Source organism: Centrocercus urophasianus, unplaced genomic scaffold (genome assembly GCF_019232065.1).
Source record: "Centrocercus urophasianus isolate 14NV4802_14NV808 unplaced genomic scaffold, USGS_Curo_1.0 seq_17, whole genome shotgun sequence".
NCBI lineage: Eukaryota > Metazoa > Chordata > Aves > Galliformes > Phasianidae > Centrocercus > Centrocercus urophasianus.
Window position 1 is genome coordinate 14924847 of NW_024884722.1, and position 17978 is coordinate 14942824.

At 39.3% G+C, this 17978-nt stretch overlaps 2 protein-coding genes across 7 annotated transcripts in view; one reads left to right on the plus strand and one right to left on the minus strand.

Annotated features, from left to right (window-relative positions):
• The window catches only part of MYOF (myoferlin), a 66246-nt gene extending 51271 nt beyond the window's left edge, over positions 1–14975 (minus strand). For 5 of the 6 annotated variants that reach the window (XM_042818084.1, XM_042818081.1, XM_042818083.1 and 2 more), the window contains exons 1-3: positions 14632–14811; positions 9046–9101; positions 8089–8180 (exon numbers count right to left, since the gene is read on the minus strand). In XM_042818084.1, coding sequence (XP_042674018.1) covers positions 8089–8180; positions 9046–9101; positions 14632–14719 — 236 coding nt within the window. In that variant the 5' untranslated portion in view covers positions 14720–14811. Of the gene's footprint in view, positions 1–8088; positions 8181–9045; positions 9102–14631 lie in introns of all 6 variants that reach the window. The other variant, XM_042818086.1, reaches the window with a different exon arrangement.
• Positions 14976–16940: 1965 nt separating this feature from the next.
• The window catches only part of CEP55 (centrosomal protein 55), a 14337-nt gene continuing 13299 nt past the window's right edge, over positions 16941–17978 (plus strand). The window contains exon 1 of the mRNA XM_042817939.1: positions 16941–17267. Coding sequence (XP_042673873.1) covers positions 17085–17267 — 183 coding nt within the window. The 5' untranslated portion in view covers positions 16941–17084. The remainder of the gene's footprint in view (positions 17268–17978) is intronic.

Consider the following 17978-nt stretch of genomic DNA (forward strand, 5'->3'; position numbering starts at 1 on the left):
GTACAAATGCTTGAATGCTTTATGCAGCTACATACTGAAAGAAATCAATTTCTCTTCACTATTCTTCCTTCAATGCAAAATTAATCAATAAAAAATTCTATTTCAGATTTTCCTAATGTCCTTCAACTATGACTATGCTTTTTTATTTGAGAATAACAGACATAAATTTACGTATCTTGAAGTATCACAAAAGGTAAAAAAAACCAGAAGCAAAACCAAGACTACTCAAAACCAACTAGCCAGACCTGATTCTAGAGAAAGGCAAATAAAATCTTTTCCCATGTACATAAGCAGAAAAAACCTGCATGCTTGCTATTATGTTTTGATACGAGCTGGAATAACTTATATTAACTTTGAAAAGAGCCTCATCTGACTGGTAGGTTCAGCAACCACACTCTCTTATCTGGTGATGTTAACTGAAGAAATCAGTGGTAGTGCTTCTGAGATTTTGCAGCCTAAGTTTGTACTTCTGAATTCTCTTCTGTCCCAAGCAAATAAAAACAGTGCACGCATTTAAATACATTGTAATATTTTCTAACACACTGATCACCTCAGGCAGACTGAGTACGACAGACCACCTGTCTGCTTCTAGTTGCCTCTGAAGTCCTTTATTTTACCCTCCTCTAACAGATTGGACAACAGTCTCCTATCTTTTCTACTCCAGCGAGACCAAGAAATCTAATAAATAGCTGATATGTATCTTAAACTTATTCTAAGCTTCAGAGAAACTTTAGGAAGTCAGTCGTTTGCGTTCCTCAAAGTGCTCCTTTTCATTGGATGTCAGTTGTTCCACTGCTCCCCTGTAAGAATGACAGAACTGCTCTAAAGCTGTTCAAACCCCGCTTCGAGTCAGCTACAACAGGTTGCCAGTCCAGTCTGGTTCTGATCATGTGGCTGCTCAATGGCTGAAGTCTTGTTTTTCCAAAGTAACAAGGACTACTTCAGGGTCATCGCTGAGTCTTGTCTTTATGACTTCAAAGATGACAGGGAGTCTTTCAGCAACCAGGCGTTGCTTCTTAACTCTGCATACATACCTATCCAGTCATCCCCAAGACTGGTACACGCAATCTGCTCTGTCAGGCAGGTCTCAAACTCTTCTGGCTTTGCAGAAGAAAAACAAAAGAACTTGGCCTGCCACAAGCAGTTCTGGTATATCACAGAATAAGACCTCAAAAGAGAAATGTAACTTCCACATTCAGAAGCACATTTTTAACCACTTGAAGTATAATTTACCATACTCGGCCTGTGATACTTTCCTGTCCATAATCAATGGAAATACTTAAGTTTATCAGCATGAAGTCACTAAGCTGCTGATGCCCAACTATTAGAAATAGTGTTGTATTTGTGCTAATGCTAATTAATCTGTTAGTGCTGTGGTCAGCACTTCCTGTTAGCTGCCCAAATAAATACCCAAGAGAAGTGAAACTTCACACCCATTCCTGGATCAGGATATGCTAACTCACAGTACCAATCGTTTTATTATTCTCTCCCTGTTTGGAGGTCACAACCTGTACTGAATCCTTTGGCATATCAAGTACTCCATCTGCTTAAATACTACTTGTACTAAGTTCCAAGTGACCTTAAATCAGCTGACGTTCAAGCCTTTGAATTCTTCTGCCTTATTTTTGTGGATTTACTTTGGCAGAGCATATACTGATTGTTCTCATCAGCAAACTTGAACATAAGAGTTATAATTTCTACACTCACTCTTTAAGTATGTATGTTGCATTACAGCTTTTGTGTTACAAGACCCTCTGTTAATTATCTTGTCTTTGCTCTTAATAAACACTTTCAAGCCAACTACTTTTATCTTCTTTAGTTATTAGATAATAGTTGTTCCACGAACAAAATTTAAGAAACAATACACAGATATTATTTTGTGCAAAGCAGAAAGCTCCCAAATTGAATCTTAACCAGCCTAGATCTTGCATGCAATGTGTGCAAAGAAAAGCCAACTCATGCACAGCCACTCTGACGTAGAGAAGAATTCACACTACAGGATCCAACTGCAGGAAGATTCAAACAATCCAGTAATTGTTTACCTATGGAAAATACTTAAACATGATTAAATTATTTGCTGCACAGTAAGGGTGTGCCCAATCTGTTTCTCCTCTGTGTTGCTATGTTGCTAACTACACAAAGAACTCAGAGAAACATGTAATCCCAGCTCTTCCCATCAAATCAAATTAAAACACTTCATTCAAACAAGATTGTAACTTAGTAGTATTTCTTTTAAACTTCTCAGGGATGACTGATGCAATTTTTTTAGTTTTTTTTTTTTTCCCAACTGCATAAGGATTTGTTCAGAGAGTTTGAAATCTTTCAACTAACATTTCTAGACATAATAGAAAGCAGATGTGTTCTTTTTTCAGACAACTTTACATTGGAAAATCTAGCTCAACACAGATCATGAGTGCTTTCTGGTTTATTCTTATGATGATCTTTCTACATACATGTAAGTGTGGTTTGCTTCATTTCTCTTTTTGAATGACTGTGTCTTTTTACCACGAACAGTACTTATTTAATCTATCTGCAAAAGTTTAGTGATTTTGTAAATAGAACAGTAAATTCTATCTCCAGGAAAAGAGAAAGGGAAAACATTCAAGTGCTCTTTCAAGCTTGTTTTTACAGAAACATGCCAAAGCAATGAGTCATTCACCGCACTCCTCATCCTGCACCACCATAAGAATGTTCCTCTAGAACAAAGAAAATAAAGCTGAACACATGGTGTAGTTTCTTCTCATTGCTCTCTCAGCAAACACAGACCCCTGCACTAACCTGTTACAATCAAAAGCTAAATCCCAGTTCAATCTAGAATTCAATGGAAAATAACATAAAAAAATAATGAACCTCTACAGAAAAGATCACAGTAATGAACTATTTATTTGTCTTAGAGTCAAATCCCGTTACACAAGTACAAGACATAATTCCAAAGCTCACAAATAATGTCAAAAGTCCATGACAAACACTGTTTTTCTGAAATAATGAGCCTTTACGTCTGAAAACCTTGAGTTCAGTTAGCAACATCAATATTGCATCTAAAAATTAATACAATACACCACAGCACTCACTTTCCTGTCCTGCCTTATGTTTGTTGCTTTGTTTAACATTACTGTCATTTAATAATGAAAGCTGTAAGGACCATAGGCAGACAATGAACTCAACCTTTCCAGTCCTGAACTAGAGATACACGATACAGTCCTGAACATAGAGATACACTGCCCTGAGATACATGCAAGACAATTTGCGCTTCCTTTGGCTATCCACCTCACAGAGCAACAGATTCATAGAAAAATTAACTGGAGGACTTTTCAACAAAAATCTTCTCAGATATATACAAAGAAAACAGAATTGTGTAATTGACTTCCTTGCAGTACAAGACTTTCACAAGCTTTTTGCGGACTTCAATAGTTCCCTAATTATAAATGTAAAGTGCTCATTTCTTGGAAGTCAGCAGAAGTTGAGCTAGATGTCATGAAAAAGGTTGCATTTGGGAACCAAAATTTGAATTATTCTAGGAACTAAAAACCTACATTCTTCTTTACCTAGCTGCAGTTGTTCCTGTTCATTGCAGGGGTGATGGACTAGATGACCCCTAAAGGTCTTTTCCAACTCAAACTATTCTATGATTACAAATGAACAAGGATAATAACCTGGAAATAAACTTAATTTCTATTATATTTATGCACTGATTAAATAAATATACCACTGTGTTTGACTGACGAGAAGATCTTGTCTTTAAAGACAAGATTTTTGTATTAAAAAGAAGAAAATTTTTAAAGTATTCTTAATTCAAATAAGTTTTAGTCTCATTAGTTTTTAGAGACTCAAACTGTGATTGAGAATACCTTGATAAAAACAACTATCAGACTATTCTGAAGAGCGTAAGCAATGTAAAACAATAACATGGCAGATCTAAAACCTTCCCCAACTCAATGATACTAAGTAGGATCAGTAACTCTACAGAAATACAGGTTACATGTGCATGCAAGTATTATGTGGGAAACTCATTCCCAAACTTCCTCTCCCTCTTTTATATACTCCTGTCACTAGATATTCATTAACATAAAGCCTCTTCTGCTGTTACAGTGCTTTCTGTATTGAAAAGAAATTTTGAGATGACATTTCCTATTATCACATTGGAGTCAGGATGCCTACTCATCTATTCCTACTTCTAACTCTGCTTATCCTGTTTCCTTGCCAAATACATCACATACTGCAAATATGTGGGGGAGGGTTCAGGATTTATTTTCAAAGATAACAACTTTGCAGGCACTGCTCCATCTTCAGTATGGACTATATGTATTCTTGCACAGCTCTGGGCATGAAAATCACTTTCCCAAAGAATTTTACTCTCTTTTTTTCCCCAGGTTTTTTTTTTTGGTTTTTTTTTTTTTTTAATTTGTACACAGAATAGGTGAGTGGACACACTACATAAGCATGGCATTTGTATTAACCGTGGCTAGGCTCTACAAGCCCAAGTCACAGGCCCAGATGATAGTTACAAAAGGGTTTGAAAAACATGCTTGCTACAGTTTGAACCCCTGTACAGAATGAAGTATTTTAAGGGCTCAAGTTAAGTACCTTCCCTTTTTTGGTAACAATCTACAAATTCCATTACAACATTCGGATTCCTGGCAAGCTTTCCTCCATTAAGTGGTTTCTGGGATTTTCCTAAAGTCAGAGGCATGCTTTACTGCTTTACTGACCTAAAGAAATCTCAGGGATCTAAGGGCATCTGCTCACATAGCGAGTTTTAAAGGCAGACCTGATGAAGCACTATAAAAATACGAAATGCAGTTTAACTGTTGGGAGGAGGTAGAAAGGCTCAAAGAAAATCTACAATGGAAGTAGACCGCTATCAATAGGTGCAAACAGTGCCATAAAATATTGCCTTTCAAAACAGCATTAGCCCTACTTGGCATTCATGGAGAGGAAGGGGCTGACCAGGAAAGGAACAGATCCGTTTAAAAATCTTGGAACTTCACACAAAGTAGTAGGGAACTGACATCTCATTTTGGATAAGGGTTGTGATGGTTTTTTTTTCCTGGTCACATTTTAAAAATTCCTCTCTGACTTCAAGAGTGGATACTTGGCAAAATATACCTATTTACCTTTTCAGCAAAAAGCAGATTAGCTGAAGATCCTAACCACTGCGGGAGCTTAAACAGACTAAAATCTTTATCTTGATAGGAGCGCTAAGAAAGAAATCCTAGGCTTTGCCAGAGCTTTTAGTACAATCATGTTTGGACACAAAATAATATATTCTATCCCTGCTGTGGATTGCCTAAAACAAGCACATCCAAGTCGCTGGCCACATGTGGCCCAGCACAGCTTGCAATGCCCCCTGCCCTGCACCATCATGGCAGTGGCTCTGCCCCACTGAGTGGCCCCGTCCGGCCCCAGGCATCCCCATCACTCAGTGCCAACTCAATTTCTTTATCACTTGCTTTGCTATATTTGCGACTCCATTTTCAGTCAACATAAATATATGACCTGCAAATTTTCAAATGAATTGTACAGCATTGCAATCAAATATTCAAGTAAAAAAATTGCAATTGTCTCTCTCTACTAGCTTTTATAATCCATCACACAGAGAAATATCCCTCGCTTCACAGTCACACCTTATTCATGCCATCACTTTTTGGCAGTACATACGTTTGCAAACAACTGTTTTCAAGGATGAAAACCAGGAAAAAATTCATCATAAATCTCTGACACCTGGAGAGCTCACTAGGAATGGCAACCACTTCCACTAAACAACACTGATGCATTATGTTCACAAAAACAGGGCCACATACCCCACTAGTTTTATGATTTTGTTGCTCTTCTTTGTTATGTTTTAATAAAAAACATTAAAAATGTTTTGTTACTCTTATACATTAACTATATTATATATTTTATGAGGGCAGCTCCAAAAGTAATGCCTCCTATATGAATCTGTTTTCCCACAACAGAGGCAGATGGTGGTATTATGGTAGCAGATGCTCAACCTTCCCACGAGTATTCCATTACATGTTGTTGCCACATGACAGATGGCAGCTGAGAGGAAGTCTGACAAAATGGTGTCTGACATGGATGTGTGTACGAGCCAAAGGTGTGGAACTGAATTTCTACATGCAGAAAAAATGTCATCACTGACATTCACTGATGCTTGCTGAACGTTTATGGAGACCAAACAGAGAATGTAAGCACAGTGAGGCAGTGGGGGGTACACTTCAGCAGTGGTAAGAGCTACAATGGCTTGTCTCTGCTGATGGAGGTTTTTTATGAGTATGGCATGCAACTTCCTGTTCATCACTGACAAGACTTTTCTGCTGTAATCACAGCATGTCTAGAAAGCCTGGACAAATTTTTCTTTGTTTAATTGAAGGAAATCCATTCACATTTTATATCCTTCCAGACACGGGTAGATATTGGTACCATTTGTTTATCTTTAGTTCTCTAATGTTGATAACGAAGCCTGATTTAGTAAACACTTAAACTAAGCTTCTTAGTACTGCATGAAAAATTTTTGTCTGAGCAGCGAGGACTTCCTCAAAAGCCTGACAAAACTGCATGGATGAAACTCTCGTTCAGCCTCTCACAATGGAAAAAAAAAAAAAGAAAAAAAAAAAAAAAAAGAAAATCTGCAGCCTCAGATCCCATGATATTTGATTTTTAGATGCCTGAAAAATACTTAGGATGATGTTAACTGTATAGATGCTCTACATATTATACTAGGAAAGTTCAGATTTTTAGAGCAGGATTCACAGGCCTCTCTGCATACGCTAACAGTACAAACCAGAAGAGAAATGGAGCAGGAAGGATAAAGCCTTAAATTCCTGCACATGATCAACATAACGAAAATGGATATGTCTGTGTGCAGAATCCTTTACTGATACCAGGAATCTCTGCTTTCCTTTCAGATAAATGAACAACGGAAAAGGTAATTCTCAGTGCCTTCCCCATTTTCCATTTTTATAACCCTAGTTCCCCTAACAAATGGAAAGCCAGATATGCAACTCCTTCCACTAACGTTATTTATTTTTCCCAGAAGACTCTCGTAATATCAAACTACATATTTTCTTAAAAATAAAAAACACAAAACACAACAAAGCCACCAATAAAACAAAAATCCTCACTGCTTTTAAAAATCTTTTTATAATAAAATCAGAAGAGAAGGTAGCAACAGTGTTGTCAATCTTCAGTGTATGTCACGAGTGTTAGGTTTATAACATTCAGCCAACAGGCTGAGCTAAGATTTAGTTTCTCTGCTCAGTGTAAGGGAATATACCTCCACTAAAAAGAGATTTACAAGTTGACCTTGGGGAAGTTACTCATGTTTTCAAGTCTTTTATTAACTGCACAGAGAGCTTAAAATTATTGAGTCAGGAAAAGTAAGGAACCTGACTTTTCAGAGATTCCATTTACTAGGATACTCAAGGGAAAAGGAACCTGGATTTCATTCCCAAGACAATTTTATTCAACATATTTATCCTGATGATTAAGTTACTCTCCCAGGAGATGAATCCCTTCAGACAAGGTAGGAAATTGAACAACTTCTGCTTCCTTTCTTAGACAACACTTTGATAAGTGATGTAAAATACAGTATCTTACGGAGATTTTAAATAAAGAGCTTTTAACAGCATTACAGTTTCTTCAGGGCTAATTTTTGGAAATTTATTAAGTATAGTAGTTTTGGGTACTGCACTGCACACTTCTGCAAGATAATGACCTGCTCCAGGTATCCAAAGTGACAGAAGTCTACTTACAAGAACCTTAACTACAAGGAAGTATTGACTGAATCACGGTATCTGTGCTTTTCAAATGGCAGTAATAGCCACAAGGGTCTGAATTTTAACAAAATTCTGCCGTAAACACCTTTGACTTAGCTTCAGAATTTCTAAAATTAAGCTGGCACTTTTTTCACAGTAACAATCCAATGGGTGAGGGATGGGAAACATGCTGCCTTACAGGCTAAAAGTAGTTATTACATCAGAAAACATTGAATTGCACACATCATTTCTCTGCAGCAACTATCAGTTTTAATTGCTTCCTAGACTTCTACGTTAAAAGTTGTGTTTAATGCTGCAAAAAAGTACATACTTGTTTTGTCCAATGGTTTCAAAATCCTTCACAATAGCTGCCAGGGAAGATGAGTTATCCAGAGGGATTCCTTTCAAGTCAAATTCAAGAATCTGAGGGGAAAAAAAAAGTAGTAACAAAACTAAATCATATTACAAGTTATATATAAGGTAATTAACAGCAGAGCAGTATACACAGTAAAATTAGTCAGAAATAAATTCTGCATTTAGTTAGAGATATACAAGTATGAACTGGCATTTGCAAAAACAGAATTTGAAATCTTGGAACATGCTCAGAAAACACTGAATTGCTGCTTTCTATTAACAGTGCAGAGAAATAACTCAATTCTTTAATTTTTAGATACTGTCTTTTGCAGTTCCACTTTGCCATACTAAGTAGTTTAATTATTCGTAAGATCAGATACAATTCCCTTCCAAATCTGGAGGAAGTCAGTTGCTATTGAATTTACACAGATATTTGAAGCTTCCCTTTCTTACATGTTATAAATTCAAAGAACAACCTTTAGCTTTAATTTCTGTTTAAAAAAAAAAAAAAAGAAAATATTTTCCCTAAGAAAAATATTACTGAAGATGCAAAATAGCAACCATAGCATAAACCACAAGGAACTTCAGTTTACAATTCATTCTGTTTTTTTTTTTTTTCCTTAGAATATCATAAAGGATCCAATTACACATTCGTATACAGTACTGAAGGGCTGAATATCATTTGGTCCTAAGTAAGGAGGAAAAGAATACCAACCACGTGCCACAAACTCACCAGATACTCATTTACATTACCTAAAATCATTATTTACTGTATTATAGTATGTGGCACAGGATGAACCCATTCACTTGTATATACTAACACCGTTTAAGAACACACATTCATTAGCTCCAGCCTCTAATATTCACAACCGTAGAAACTGACTTTCAAATTTTATAAGCATTTTGAATCATAAAAAAATCAAATAAAAATTACCTCATTCCAAACAGGATTGAGTTCACTGTCAATTTTCTTTGTTTTTTTTTTTTCATCTGCAAAGACAAATAAAGAATGATCATTTGATTTCACTGAGGCATTACTGGTACCAAAATTTTTCCTTTGATTTCTCAAAACAAAACTTGAGCGTTAAACCAAACTTTTCAATTCTTTCTGCCCCCTTCCAATACCTGCACATCTTTCAGTCAAAAAAAAAATGTTCCTGGGCAATTTCAGAGGTTGCTGAGGCTTTTTATTTTGTTTTGTTTAAGCATGGCTAGACCTATTCCCATAAAGCAAAATTATTGTTTAGGTACTTCAATCTTTTGTGACTTTTGACTACAAGTTCAGTACTGATGGAATAACACAGACTAAAAAGCCTGGAGACACCTATGTGGTGACCTCAAGGGAAGGAACTTTACGAGTACAGGCAACAGGTTGCACACATATCAAATCTGTATTACACAATAGTCTAATTCTGAAATAGCATCACTTGAAAAAAAAATCTTAAGGTATTAAACTGTCAGCATTTTCTGCTTTAAATGAGCAAGTATTAGCAGAAGTAAATCTGCATTTAAGAGGAAACAGTACTTCCAGAAAAAAAAAAAAAAAGAGGTTTCCAGAGATCAAGTGTTTTCAGAGGTTACATGTATGACTTTATTAACAAATACTTCATAGTAAAATTTGCACTTGCTTAACCTACAAATGACAGAGGAATTGTCAGTTTCTTAGACTGTGGTGTTTCAAGTTCCTTCTCTGGCCAGGAATACTACAACTAACTGCTGCAGAGGCCCTCTGCAGGCCCCCTCACCCCTAAGAAAGGGAAATACAATTCTGTTGTTACAGAAGGTTCAAAGCAAGTAATAGTTAAAGTTTTAGCAGGCATACAGCTCTGCTGGAAAAGAAGTCTTGACATAGCACTTGGAAGTACAGAAGAATACCAGCAATCAAGCAGATCTCTAAAGAGAAATGCCATATAATAGTGTTAACATACATGTGCATCTCAGCAAAGTCAGTATCCTAGCTGCTGATCCGTCAGATGCTCAGCCATCTCAAGAAGCCTACATTTCAGACAGACTTTGAGTTAAAGAAGTACAGTAAAGGTGGTGACACTTACTACTTGCATGTTCTGTCTGTACTTTCCCAGGAAAACTCTGTAAAGGTCTGGGAAGCAAGAGCAAAGATATGCCATATGGGCAGATTCATATACACACTATACAAGCAGAAGCCTGCAGTGACTGCTTCTGTTGGATGAGTGTACTGTACTGGGAAAAAAAAGTCATCCTGTAATGTAAATTGCGAGAACTGACTTGCATTTATGCAACAGGAATTGTCCACAATTCATACAGGATATTGACTCACATCACACCACCAAGGAAAGAGCATTCATAACCTACTATGCTTCAGACTCAGAACAAGGAACTAAATACCATGCTAATAAGGGAAATCCACTTAATATAAAAACGTTATCTAATAAAAGACAAAGCATTTTGAAATCTGGATATCCTAAAACGCCTGTGGCTTGGAATTGATACTTGAAGACCTCCTACGAATTGGAGCCAGGAGTCAGGGAAAAGATGTTCTCAGTGCCAGTGGAAAAAGGAACAGTTGCAGCTGTTAGCAAAGGAGATGCTGAATCACAGATCCTGAGAGAACTAACAAATAAAAGTCCTATGATCCTGTGTAAGCTCAAATGCAACTCTGTAATGTGAGGAATGCCTTGCCTCTAACATCAGGCAAGACAATTACTGACAGGGAGTGAAGTACTCCCACTCTGGACTATCACTTTTCATAAAAACAAGAAAGTGAGATTTACAATTCTCCACTACCTGTATGCATATCCTAGACTGTTCTAAGAGAAAACATCTTGTGTTGTGCATTTATATGAAAGTTGGATGAAAAACACTGGGAAGCACTGCATACATTGGTGTTCTGCTGTAATTTTAGTCAGTCTGAGCGTAGCATTTATATTTCTTAGTCACATATTTTCTCCACTTTCTTCTTTTTTGCAAACTTTCTATTTTTTACCATTCTTATAATGTACTGCTTTTTTTTTTTTGTTTGTTTGTTTCTCTTTAGACTGTAAGAAAAACACCTTCTTCCCACCAAAGTTACCTTGCTAAACACATTATTGCCAAGCAGGATAGGATGGACAGCCCAGTTAAAAGTTCTCAGTCTGTCCTCTTCTACTAGTAACAAACCCACTTACAGCAGCCAAGACTATAATGCAACTCACAGTATGTTCTAAGATGGGGCCTGTCATCATTTTTAGCTTGGTCCTATCAAGAAATAAGAGTAAGAAATGATAATGGATATGAATGTGACACTCCACCTGTTTGTTTCCTTAAAAAGTAACTATGGCATTCCAGATACCACAGAAGAAATCTTTCTTTGCTTTATCTGGAAAAAGGCACTATGCTACTGCAGGTTGTTCATTCTTCATTGAAAACATTTCAGTGCAAAAAGAACTTTGTGATAAGTCAGTGAGATGACAGCATTCAGAAGATTCATTCAAAGATGAGCTGTTTAAACAACAACTGTTCCATCATTAGAAAGACAATCACAATACTACAAAACACCAATGCATAAATCTTGCGTTTACAACTCCTACAACAACTGGTGTTTTTAACAACTTCAGCGCGTAGGGAATAGCAGAAGCAAACATTAACTGCTAAAACAATCCTAATCCTGAGATTCAAAAGAGCATCACAATCCACTACACTGCATTTTTCACAGAACTGTTGTTAATGAAGAATTAAGATTGCACAGTAGTAGAAACAGAGCCAGTCAAGCAGACAGACCTCCAAAAGCCACAAAATGAATGTTATTTAATCTCTGCAAAACAGAAGGTATACATTTTGTGAATCATTACATTATAATAGACCTTTCTTTCACACACTGAAAGACGAACCAATAAATGGCTGCGAATCTGCTGGAAAGCTCTTAGATTAACCACAAGTGGAAGATGACATATTCAGACAGGCCCAGTTAAACTGAATACTGTTTCATGGCAGTTTTTAATGAATAAAGATAAATGACAGTCAAAAGGAGGGAACAATGCATTAAATGTCCTAGACCTGACTGCACATATGAGCAATTACATCAATTTTTGCTTCCAAAGACGAATCTTACATATTCTTTTTCCAACTCAACATATTTAACAAGAAAAAAAAAATAATACTGACATAATCATTATCACTTCCTGCCACTTCAGCAAACGACAACACTTTCTCATTAGTTTGACAAATCATTTATCTTGCATGAAATAACAACAAACTCAGAATTCCACAGCAACAGCAGCCAGTTCCAGATGGCCGTACTGGTTTACTCTCGGGGCGTAGCTCTCTTTGAACAATGAGCTGATCGTAAGGTAAATAAATGAAATGTTCCAACCCGCTGGACTGAATAGAAATGTGCAAAAAAGCGTCAAATGCTTACACAAAAAGTCTTTGTTGTAAATAAAGCGTCCCATGAAAACAGATGCTTATTTCCTCTTTATATGTACTTGGCATCACTTTATTAATTGTGCTGGCACTAGATAGTCTATAACTAGCTTAGATACACAAGTACTGATGAAGTCTATTGAATAACAGATAAAACTACAGTAATGATGCAGGTTAACACCAAGCGTTCTCAGTTACTTCTATAGTAGTAGCTGTAGGGCCATGGCCTTTTCTTCTCAATAACGGCTGTAAAGATCTAACCCTGAAAGATACTGAGAAATCATCTAAAAATCACTGAACCTTGACACCAGCAAAGGCCATGGAAAGCTGAAGTCTGAAAAAGCTAAGGAGAAAGCAACATTTTAATGACATGAACTTGAAACCGGTGTGGGGGAACTGGCTGTGCATAAAACACCTCAATAAAGAGCCAGAAGTTCAAGGTATTTCAGATGTGATCCCTACTCCTTCGCATTCAGCAACCAGCTACTTCAGCTGCAAATTAAAGCAGAGCTCCTCAACAGCCCACACAAGCCTGACACTGCTCACCTTACGCAACTTTGCTCAGAAAGCCAAAATGCTGACCTCTGCTAGGTAATGCAATGACATAAAAGAGAAGTGGCAGGCATAAGGATAAATTAAATGCCAAAATTGTGAGGTTAAATTGAAGACAATAATTGACCATGTTTGTGAATATCAATACTGCCAACTACAGAACATAAAGTATAAAAGTAAACTCATTCCTTTAATATTTGTCACAAAATTCTTGTGTTAGGGTACGAACATCAATACCTAAATAAGTAAATAAGCGAATTCTGAAAATTGTATTTACTAAGTACAACTGAATTGCATTAGACAATGTAGTAAGAACAGCAGATCACTGGCAGGATTTAAACAGACACTTGAGGTACAAAAGAAGAGAAGGAACAAGGTAGTTCTGTAGTATGGAACTACAGGAACAGAAGTAACACAGAAAGGCAAAATTGACACAAGAAAGCAAAGAGAAGAAAAAGAAGCTGAAAATATGAATAGCCTCTTTGACAGGCTCAGCCCTAACACATTGAAAATCCAAGACAAACTTGAGAACACAGAGCAAAAAAAAGGAAATGGAATGATATCATGTCTTTTTAGTGCTAAAGAATCTGCAAACTTTTTATTTTGGAAGTTAAGATACTGAGTACCCACTGTCTCTTTCTATTCCAGCCTCCAGCAAAATGTCATGATTTCATACTTGGTTTCTGAAGGCAGTAAGCCCTTTCAATGATTAATGACTTCATGCTTTAAGAAATACCATTCTCATTTCAGGGCAGTTAGAAAACCAGATAACTTTGCCACAGTTTCATCTAAAAATCCAAAATAGTTTGTTTCTACAGGGTTTCTATACCTTTAAGATAAATCAATATTTGCAATCAAGTTCCTTTAGTCAAGACAAGAGAGGAAATGATAGCAATAGATAAAACACATGGCAAAACAAATAATAAAACACAGTAAACTTTACATATTACAGGTGATGGCAGTAGTTAAAACATACAGTTTTCATATATTACATGTAAATGCTAATTATACCAGTTTTCTCCCTGTCCCATATGCATCTAGCCATTAAAAATGCAAAATGTGGTATCCGTTCTTCATCTTTAAATTAAATAGTCTCAAAATTGAAACATGTTAAGTGCAAATCATCTTGTTAAAAAAATTACCCTAGCATCTTCAGTAATCGTACTGCTCTTTTACATACTGGTAATATGGCAATAAACAAGTCAACAACTAAAGATACAGTGCTGCAACAGTGGCACTGCTAGTGGACAACAGCTCTGCAAAATAAAGGAGTGATTGATCAGAGGGTACTTTTAGATATCAAAATTAAAAAAATCAATCTCTGCAATGTGGCTGGGTTTTAAAGCAAAGGGCTCCTCTTCTGCAAAAGCCCATAATCTGCATCCCATGACAGAAGTGCAGGAAAAAAGCAGTGCACTCCACCCAAGCGCAACCCACGCAGGTAACTTCAGGTTCTCTAATTAAAGTTTTTCCTAACAGTACATCAGAATTAACTTCATGCAAACGTGTTTTTACAGATTTTCTAACTCTTATACAGGACGCTATCCTTAAACGTTCAGAAGGGAGGTTTGCGTATGACAGCTTTCCTTACCTTTAAAAACAACGGAAACGATCGGATCTGGCTTCCCAAACTTGGTTTTGGGGATATTGGACGCAGATTCTACGATCACCCGGAGCATCGCTCCGAGCCGTCACTGAAAGCAGAGCCACGTAAGGAAGCTGCGGGCTCCCAGGCGCAGCTCAGGGCGGCAGCGCGAGCAGGAAGAGGCGGCAGGGAATGGCACGGCACAGCCGGAGCTCGGGGTGGGTCTATGACGAACTGCTCCCGAAGGCTATGACAAATTCAGTGCCTGTAAATTGACACCAAGCGCCGCGTTTTTTGCACAAAAGGAGATCTGACTGGTGAGATCCAGCGACAGATAGGGCAGATTTTTCGGTGCGCATCAGTAACCAAGGCAAGCATGAGCAACGTATTCAAGGCAACTCCAGCAGTCAGGATGCATCGCATCTGTCTCTACACCAAGGCACTGCATTCCATGGCAGCTTTTTTCTCCCTTCCTTTTTAGAACTTCGCAGTCCGTCCGCACGGCCCCGCGGCCTCGCGCGCCCCCTGCTGCCAGCTGCGGGATCTCCGCGCGCCCAACGAGGATCGGCCGCACAACAGCTGCGCTTGGAATGGACCCACCAGCAGCACGCAGCGCACCTGCTGCCTCCACACACGGCCACCCAAAGTCACACCGTGCGCTGTGCAGGCGATTCCTGAACTTTGCCAAGAAGGATGTGCCAAACTACTGCCTTCGCTGCATTTAATGCAATGTATTTAGTAGATGTCTCGAAAAGACATGACCAGAAGTCATAAGTAAAACTGTACAAGAATTAAGCAAATATGTGCAGTAAACAACCAAGACAATGAGACCCTGTGTATTGGAGGCCTATATTTTAAACACAAACACATGCAGTAAACTCCACTAAAAAAAATCTTGCTAAAAATTGCTTGGCAAGAACAAGAACTCTTTGCTCCAAGTTACCCCATCCTCAGTTTTATCATGGTTTTTCTCAGCTATGAGCCAGATGTAAAAAAAGAAGTGGTTCATGCTACTTCTGCAAAATCTGTGTTTTTTAAGCGGAGATGAGGGCAGCCAACAAAACAGCACAGAATGAGTCCTCCACAAAGGTCAACCAAGTTTTTATGTGGGGACCCACAGGAACTACCTGTAACTTATTATTTTTGAAGCTGGTATGAAACTTGCTTCCTTTTTCAGATGAATCACAGCATTGCTAAGGTTGGAAAAGACCTCTAAGATCACCAAGTCCAACATCAGCCCCCACCCTCCCCCCACTGACCATGTCCATCAGTGCCACAGCAACACGTTTCTTGGACACCTCCATAGGCGGTGACCCCACCACCTCCCTAAGCAGTGCGTTCCAGTGCATCGCCACCATTTCTGAGGAGAAATGTGTCTTTAACATCCAACCTGAACCTCCCTTGGTGCAACGTAAAGCTATTACCTCCCCTCCTATTGCTGCTACCTGGAAGAAGACACCAACCCATCCTGCCTCCACCGCAGCTTCTTTTCAGGCAGTTACAGAGAGAAGATGGCTAGATTTTAGGTAGCGGTGAGGAATCCAAGAGAAAAGAAGCAATGCAACATGGCACATTCAGGAAAGGTGATGAGAACAGAAGGACTGTAGCCCTAACTGGACTCAAAGAACTCGGATAAGCACTACTCTAAGCCTTTTAGCCCTCCTGGCTGCCACTTACCTTCCTGTCTGAATGCCTCACACAGAGCAGGACAGCCACGCTTAACAAGCAACACGTGGAGTGCATGCCTGTCACCAGCCCACATTGTAAAACCACCTTCTCATTACAAACTAAAAAATCCCATTAAGCAAAAAATTAATTATGACTTTATACAAGAGAAACAACCAGCACCATACCCTACTCAGATCAGCTCCAGGTGTGCTGGTACAGCCAAATGAAGCCTCGCATCACTGCGGCCAGGTGTGAGTGCAAGAGCTGGGGCAACACGGGGTGAGCAGAAGGCCCCACCGTATTGGCCAGGCAGCTCTGCCACTGCCGCGGCAGCCAATGGGGAGCCTCCTCTCAAGCCCGCAGCAGCGCATGACCGGCCATTAACGGCCACCTGGCCTAGGGCAGCACGTGCGCCTCAGCCTCGCGCCTCAGCCTCGCCCCTTCGCCCCGCCCCTTCGCCCCGCCCCCGCAGAAGCGCTCGTCAATCCCCGCTGCCGCTCTATTTTAACCCTTGGGGGACACCGTAGCTCTCGCTTCACTTGTGAGGCGGCGTGGGCGGAAGTGACGATGGTGCAGCCGCGGTATTCAAACTCCCGGAAGCGAAGCAGCGACTGAGTGGGGTGGCTGCTGCCCTGTGCCGCCCGGGTCTGTGGGCCGCCTGGTTCAGCCGCAGGGGAACCGTGCTGCGGGTGTGGGGCTCTGCGGGAGCTGAGAGCCCTGTGTCGTCTGAGCTCCCTCAGAGCTGCGGAAGAGGTCCTGCTAGGGGGAAAGGTCTGCATAGGCGCTGGAAAATGAATTCCAAGACGGCCAAGGGCGTTATTATTGGCAAATGGGGTTTAAAGTCCGGTAGCTCCAGGCTAGAGAGCGATCTCGAGAAGTACAAGCAGGAGAATGCAGCCCTAAGAAAATCCCTGGAGGAAATCGCCAAAGGCAAGGGCCGAGCAGAGGAGCCGGAGCGGAGCCGGCTGTTGGAGGTGAGGGATGCGCTGTGACGCTTCTGTCATCAATTATTTCCCCGTGATGACTGAGCAGATGGAGTCTTTTATATTGTTAAATATAAAGGCTCGAGGCCGGAGCACTACTGAGTCTGTTTGGTCCTGCCCTGGTGCGTCCAGCTGACCTGAATGCATCGGGTCCTTTGCATGAACGAGGCACCTTCTCATCCATGAGTAAATAAAACTGTAACTAATTCCTCATGTTGTTATTCTATGCTCATTTCAGAGCAAAAACTAAAACACTGCTACTTCCATGCCTTGTAGTCCATTAAAGGTAAACCTGTGACTGCAGAGAAAGAAGTTATGCTTGATGTGTGATGCTGTCAGGCTTTCCAAAAACACTGGGAAACTTTAAGTGGACTCTCAAGGAATACAATTAACAGGCCAGGCACAGTATTTCTGGGCGGCTACTTCATAATGGTTTTGCTGTGTCTGTGCTGTAGTGTCAGTTCTGATGCTAGTTTAAGTACAAGCTATGGCTCATTGCCATGGCAAATTCCTATTGTGTATTTCTTGTGTGTGGTGGAGTATGCTGTTTGCTGAATGTTGGTTACTTCATAGCCAGCTACTAGCTTACACGTGGACAATTATAGGTATACTTAAGTATACCATTAGGCATCCATGTTCTAGCTTCAGTGAGTGTTGGGTGTGGTCACTGTGGTCATAAACCACTCCCTAACTGAGGTCTTA